Genomic DNA, 7,970 nt, shown 5'->3' on the forward strand with positions numbered 1-7,970 from the left:
TAACTAAATAAAGTGACATTATTACATTAGAATCCCATCTTTCATGCAGCAACAGACAGATGCACTCTGCTTCTCCAAGTCTTTCTCTTCTTTTATTGACGGCGTGTATAATCACACGCACCTCATAAAACATTTATTGATGCATAAAGGCATGATGGCCCTTCTTTGAATTAACACAATCATTTTCACAACTGCCACTTCCTGTTCAACTTTAAAAATTAAACAGAGCCAGAAAATATGTTTCCTCGACGAATGTTAACAATGGACTGGCCGCATTGTGAAGGGAAATGGCGTCTGTTATTTTACAGCATGTTATTACATCTATTTTTACGAGGACTCCGTCAGTCTATAAAGCATTTTACTGGCATGGAGGGTATCAGGACGGTATTATAAGACTTTTCTCAAACATTAAGATGCAGGGAAATCCGTCTTGCAGTGTGTGTGTGTCTGTGTGTGTCTGTGTGTGTGTGTGTGTGTGTGTGTGTGTAGGAGGAGGGGGTGTCCTATTCCTTTTTTTGTTGCAACATCCTGCAGCCACAGGCTCACGAGAAGCAGAGAAAAAAAAATCATTTGCATTTATCTGAGCGATTCTTTTCGCCCTGCAGTCACATGTGTGAGACTTTTATTATTATTATTATTACTTGTGAAATGAAAAGCGAAATTAAACCTGGCGGATGAAAAAAGAGAGAGGGCGATGTGGAGAGAGAGCGAGGGAGGGAGGGAGGGAGAGAGAGAGAGCGAGAGCAAGGGCAGGATTGATTTACTTGCTGTATTGGTAAATATGACCACGTGATCCATGTAACCAATCCCTGTAGATGCAGGCCAGCAAAAATACCATGATTGTTCATAGAGGGAAGCTTCCCGTAACAGTGCAACCCTTATTTTATGAGTAGGAAGAGATCAAAAATGTCTTCCAGTGGCACTCTCAGCAACTGCTATGTGGACGCGGTCATGGGGCAAGAGCCGGAGGATGTGTACGGTGCTCGCTTCCTTCAGGCTCCGCACACGGTGACCCCGAGGCCGCCAGGTGCCGGGGACAACGCAGACTTCTCCTCTTGCAATTTTGCACCAAAGTCCACCGTTTTCTCGTCGTCATGGTCCTCGGTTCATCCGCAGGGGATCTATCATCCGTACGTGCACCACCACCACCACCAGTCACATTTGCCCGCTTCAGACGGCAGATATGTCGGGGTCCGCTCCTGGATGGAGCCCATCTCTAACCACGTTTCCTTCGCCGGATTCCACGCCAGTAGTCGTAGCTCGTATGGGACAAAGCCCGAGGCGCTGCAGCCGCCGAAAGCCGCCGAATGCGACGCGTTGGAGGCAGAAGCTCGGCCGGAGTTCACGTGCGGAGGAGCGTCGGAGTGCGCGGAGAAGGCGAGCAAAGAGCACAGTGGAAGTGAGCATTCGAGCCACAGCGAGTCCAAAGAGGAGAAACAACAACAACTTGACCCAAGTAAGTAAACGAAATAGCCGGTAATGATTTACAACCCCGAGAACTGTATGAGCTGGGTGTGTAAAACTGGAGGTTTTACTAACCTATAAAAGTGTCTCGAGCTATAGCGCGGCTCGGGAAGGGGAGAGAGAAAAAAAAAACTCCTCCAACCCTATACTAGGGTTTTTACAGAGGACCCTAAACTCTTTCATGTCACGAGACACTCCAAATAGATACACAACGCTCCACGTTGATAGGATCTTTACCTGCAGGCTGGAGTTAGGGAACATTCACTTTCTTGTTTTTATAGGGAAAAAATGGGAACATGTGTAAAAAGTCATCTTTACGCACTGACTGTTCTATGTTTTTGCTTTTGATTCCCTGCAACCACAACAGTGTCCTTTTCATGCTCGAGAAACCACTCATTACATTGAATTCCCAGTGCCTCCATACCCATGCAATTGATTGATTTATTTATTTATCTGTTTGTTTGTTTGTTCGTTTATTTATTTATTAACTGTGCATTGTTTTTTCCCCCAGACAACCCAGCAGCGAACTGGATCCACGCGCGCTCCACGAGGAAGAAGCGGTGCCCGTACACCAAATATCAGACTCTCGAGCTGGAGAAGGAGTTCCTCTTCAACATGTATCTGACCAGAGACCGACGCTACGAGGTGGCCCGCATTCTCAGCCTGACCGAGAGACAAGTGAAGATCTGGTTCCAGAACAGAAGGATGAAAATGAAGAAGATGAACAGGGAGAGGAGCGGCGGCAGGGAGCAGCTATAAGCGCACGGACTGCTGCTGCTGCTGCTGCTTCTGCCATTTTCATACATTCTTGACGTTTCTACCAACAAAGCCATGATGTGAACATTTCACAATAATTATTATTATTATCTTTTCCTACAGGAGCCCCAGTAGCCATCTCTTAGGCGTCTTAAAAAACTTAAACACTGAGTAATGTTGATGGCCATTGTGCAGGGAGTGACTCTGGTGCACAAAGGATACGTTGGATTTTTCCTTTTTTGTTTTGTTTTACAAGTTTGCACCGTCACAAACTGGGATGTTCACGGAGTTCCAGCTTTGTTAAAAAAAGAAAAAAGGCAAAAAAAATAGAAAACGTGTCCATGTTGTGTTTTACTTTTACAGTTGTTACGAAATGGGATTTGTGTGCGAGTGTGTGTGTGTGTGTGTGTGTGTATATATAAATATATAAACACTTTCACAGCTACAACTACTTTGAACGCTGTTGTGTCACCACACACACACACACACGCGCGCGCAAAAATGCTGCGTCAGTGCAGACTTTTGACCATCAGGTTAAATAATTATGTGACTGTTATTGCGAATTGATTGTTCAACATCACCACTTAAATAATTTAATTATTTCCCCTTTAAAACACACAAAACAACCCCATTTACACTCTCCCTGCGCGCTGCTGCTCTAATGTTTCGGCTGTTTTATTAGATATTCTCACATCAAAATTTATTTCCCGAGGCCTTGTTTACACAAACACTGCTTGACTCCAGCACTGTGTCCTGCAGGCAAAATAATACACACACACAAAAGTCAGTCTCACACTGTTAGATTTCTCATTTTCTCATTTCTCAATTTTAATCCAATCAGAGGTTAGTTAAATACTGTTGTTGAATTTCACTCTTCTGAAAAATGACTTTGGAAAAGGTAGAAGACAAAAAAAACAAGTAATAAAGTGTTTACGACTGGGAGAGGTGTCGCTGCGGATTTCCAATTTATTGTTCAACTTGTACGAATAATTACTTTAAAGCAGGAAGGAACGTGGGCCAATAAAGCTATAGAAATGGCTAGACGTCTGGGCTAAATGAGTTTATGGGCCCGGCCAGCAATTACACTTTCCTTTGAAATCCCTTCTTTCTTTGGGCGTTCGCGTCTGTTGCTGACAAACAGAATGTGGACACTTTTTTTCCACCGGGTGTCTGCTCAATGGATTGTGTCAGAGGAAATCACCCCCACCACCATAATGGTCACGTTTATTCATCAACTCCATTTCCCACCGATGGGAAGAAAACACAGGAAAAAAAAAACTTAACTTTGACTGATGCAGTCTTAACTTTGCCCATTTGAAACCCACTTTTCCCTTACACAGGCTGGAATTACATTTCTCAAATATTGGACCTATTAATTACAGTGAGGACATGTTTAAAGGCAGCAGTTTGATTATAACTTAGAGGATAAATAATTGCAGTTTTAAATATAGCCTATATACAATCTGCTTATTGCAGCACTGGCGGGGGGAAAGTAATGGGAGCGCTAGAGGGCGATGTTGTCCTTTTAGTCTCGGTCACAGCAGTTGATTCACAGCTGGAGGAACATGCAGACAACACATGGATCCCACCACAGTCATGTACTCGTGCTTTCATTGATCTTTATGAAGAAAAATATACTGTATGAACATTGTAGATCCCTTTAACAAAAAAGAAAAAAAAGACCAGCGTTCATTTGGTGAGGCTGCAAACAAAAACTAGAACCTTTGACAACAGAAAACCTACAAACCTCTCATTTCTTGTTCTGTCTTTTTGCAGTAAAGGTTGTTATGTTGTAAAATGCAGATTTTTTTTTTTTTTTTTGTGATAATTTCCCTACGTCTCATTTTTAATATGTTAAATTGCAGTCCATTTTAACCTGTACAAAAAAAGAAAAGACAAGAACAAGTACAGGATTAGTCCAGTTTGTCACAACAAAAGAAATTAACCTGTCACTGATTCATTCTTTTAATCTCCCCTTCAACCTCTTGTGAACTTAATCCAACAGATTTAATGTAAATGTAAAGTCTGCACAGCACAGTGGCTGCTGGTGTCCATGTAGTAAAGACTCTACACTGACCCTAATGAAAATACTTGATGACAGGCTTATATTTCATGTAAACTTAGGACAGCGACTCTCTGCAGCCTCTGCTTTTTCTTAAGACCGCACAACGCTCTGGATTTATTTATTTTAAAACACACACAAACACAGAGAAGCAATGATGAGCACAGAGGTGGCGCTTTATTGGCCATTTGGAAAGGAAATAACCCGTATTATTAGTATTATTATGATTTGTCCCGTGTTCCAAATGGTGCTGCCTACTCCAGTTTACAAGCACCGTACTACAGCGAAAGAGAAATCGTTAAAAAAATAACAATCCAATAGTTTTGGTTTAATGTGTCTGATAATCCAAAATTCATAAACTCAAGTGCATGAAAGAGTCAAACTTCATAATGAGGCCCAAAATATACACTAGTGAAAAAGGATAAGAAGATGATAAATTGATATGATGTTTTTTATTATTGTTGTGTCGTGCGTGTAAAATATGTCAAGCATAGAGACACGAGTATTTACGTTTTTAAAGGATTTAGACCCAAATGTATAGACTATATACACTCAAACAGTCGCCCCGTGTCATCATCAATGCAAAGGAACATTTTCTGATTTTAAAAAAGACATTAAAAACCACACGGCTCCATATTGTTTATTGTTTATTTATTTGGATCCCCATAGCAGTTGCCATCTCTCTCTCTACACACACACACACACACACACACACACACACAGTGTTTATATTTAAGTCGTCGCCATGTGGTTAAAAGTATCCAAACAGTGAGAAACGAGACAATAACAATATTAAAGAGATTTGGAGAAGACGCTTAATTGATTGTTTCCACATTGTTCTGACATATGTGAAGACGACACATGTGTGTATACGTCCAGTAGGCTCTATGACGTCACTGACATACTATTGGAAACTTGACCTCGCAGCGACGACGTTCTGCGTCACCGACACGATTACACGCACAGTTCACGCGCGCACTCTAACGGCATCAATTCTTTGATTGATAATGAGGGAAATACACGTAACCGGCGCGCACATAAGCATGTGCAGATGTCCGTGCGTCATCGTCGCCGCGCCTTCGCGCTCCGTCATGTGTCTACCATTGCAGGTTCGCACGAATGGGGTCAGCTATTTCACTCTCACCATCAGCTGTGTTCGTGTTACACTCTGTTTGATGATCCACGCACGTCCACTGGCCTTTTTTTCCCCTCCTTCCCCAGTGTTATTTCTGTCAAGGCTGCATGTAGGCCATGGTGTGATGAGCTGAGCGTCACGGACAGAGGCTCAATCCCCAAAGACTCCCCCATTAAAACAATATAACATGTTATATTATATATGGAAATGCAAAGAACGCCATGATCGTGCATGTTTGTGGTGATAGCTCGGCCTTGTTGGTTGTTTACTTCGTGTATTCATCAGAGAAGTTGCATGTTGCAGCTGAATAGCTCTCATGTCCCTTCCAAGTGTGTTTGGGAGACTATGTCGCCTTCAGTTTGCGTTAAAACTCATAGGATATTAAGTTTGTCCATTGTGAGCTATTGTAAAACACGGTGGCAGCCTCAGGTCCTAATATAAATATCACGAAGATCATGAAAAACAATCCCTACAACCCATCACAAAAATAAATAGAAATGTTTTATTTTATTCTAATTATTCGACTCTATATTCCTCAGTATATAATGTAGCTGCTGTGTGAAGGTTACAGGAGTGACCCGTTGGGATAAAGACGCGCGTCTAATGTTGTGGTTTTGTGGATGAAGCATCAAAAGAAAGCACGAGATGTGAGAAGTGATAGAAAACAATGAAAGATTGTGCGGCTTTGCTGATGTTTCATTTTTTCCACATGCAGGCGAGAGAAAGAGAGAGAGAGAGAGGGAGAGAGAGAGGAAACATCCATCAGTTCGGCTTTTGTGTCGTTTAAATCCTGTGAAATCCTCACAATTAACTTCAGATGATTCGTTTACACTCTTTCTTTTTAAATCACAACAATGGTGTTTTTATTTCTGGCGACTCTGACATCAAACCAGCACACACACACACACACACACACACACAGTAAAATGACATGTTCTGCCTCACTGCAACTAACGTGACGTGGAAAAGGAAAACGTACGAGTGTAAGAAAAACGCGTAATAATTATCGATACATGTTCTCTGTGGAAACTTCAGAGGAATCAGGCCGCACTACGTACAGTAAGATCTTTGTGATGAGAGTCAAACCAGAACATGTGAGCCACGAGTACATTTTTACACATTACCACAACCTATTATTTCCTGTAGGACTGTTTGACTCCCATCTTTAAGCACGTGTTCGATACATGTGGCCTTACATTTATTACAACTAAATTAAAACTTGAATTTGAGGAGTGTTTGAAACTCAAAACTAAATGAACATAATTTGGCCTGTTGTGTTAAACCTTTAATTACAGGAGGAGGGAAAAATAAACAGAAGTCATGAATTTAAAGGAGAACTTGGAGCCTCCGCAGTGAGACGTGCAGAGCTGCTGTTTGTCAGCACGCACACATTTTATTAGCGGACTAACACAGTTGCAGCTGTGCGCAGTATCACTACTGAGAAGACAAACCCCACACACACCCCAACACACACGCACACTAATGCATTCATATCATATGAAGGATCAACTTATTTATTTAGTTAGTTATTTATTTTTAAATGACATTAGGCCCATTGTGAATTTTGAAAGAAACACACACACAATTAATTTGTCATATTATTTATTTATTTCCCTATAGTCTTTGCGTCCCTATCATTAATTTAATGTGGACTTGCCCAGCAGCATCACATCACACGAGACTTAATGTTGATCTTCTAGTGCAACGTGGCGCCTCGCTCTCTCTCTCTGTCTCTCTGTCTGTCTGTCTGTCTCTCTCCCTCTCCCTCCTTCTCTCTGTCACCCCTCCATCAGTGATCCCAAATAAAAGGCGGAAGCCTTACAAACAAACACACAGAAGGACGAACAGACGAATCTTTGCAAGTCTAAGGGGACGACAATCCGGATTTCTTTCCCAACCACAATAGAGCCACGTAATCCCACCAGATTACACCGGAGTATAGATTTACAATACTGCCATAGTTATGTAATGCAATACATGCTGATGTCTTACAACACACACACGCACATCCTTGAACAACATTCGCTCACAGACACTCATAGATTCCAAACCCTAACCATAAAGTAACGTTAACCACCGCAGATAAATTTAACCCTAACTCTAATCCCAAACTAAACCCAGTTCTAACTCTAGCCCTAAAACCAAGTCTCAACCCTAAACGAGTCCTTTGTTGTGAGGACCAGTGACAATGTCCTCACAAATATAGGTTTGAGTCAAACCTTTTGCTCACAGCCTACACACACACGCGCGCGCACACACACACACAGGAAACCAGAGACAGGACTATAAATCGCACACGCTGACTCTGGCATGTGTGTAACCAGATAAACGAGACTGGAATGAAACTAATTTCTCTTTACTGCACAAAATGTAACAATCTCTCCATTTTCTTCTGCACGTCAATGTTTTGCCGGTGAAAAATAAGCAAATACTAATAATCTAATCCAGTTCTGCCTCGAGGACGATGGTGGGCCGTTAATAGAGATGCATATTTACTGTGCATCAGTACAGAGGAGGCCAGTGTCACAATATGAGACAAACTGCATTTGATTG

At 41.9% G+C, this 7,970-nt stretch overlaps 1 protein-coding gene across 1 annotated transcript; it reads left to right on the plus strand.

The window, feature by feature from the left end:
* Positions 1 to 826: 826 nt before the first annotated feature.
* On the plus strand, positions 827 to 2,565 carry hoxd9a (homeobox D9a). Its single transcript, XM_044019135.1, has 2 exons — positions 827 to 1,456; positions 1,976 to 2,565. The coding sequence occupies exons 1-2, from the start codon at positions 886 to 888 to the stop codon at positions 2,221 to 2,223; spliced, it is 819 nt and encodes a 272-aa protein (XP_043875070.1). The 5' UTR covers positions 827 to 885; the 3' UTR covers positions 2,224 to 2,565.
* Positions 2,566 to 7,970: the final 5,405 nt, after the last annotated feature.

Source organism: Solea senegalensis, linkage group LG2 (assembly GCF_019176455.1).
Source record: "Solea senegalensis isolate Sse05_10M linkage group LG2, IFAPA_SoseM_1, whole genome shotgun sequence".
Classification (NCBI taxonomy): Eukaryota; Metazoa; Chordata; class Actinopteri; order Pleuronectiformes; family Soleidae; genus Solea; species Solea senegalensis.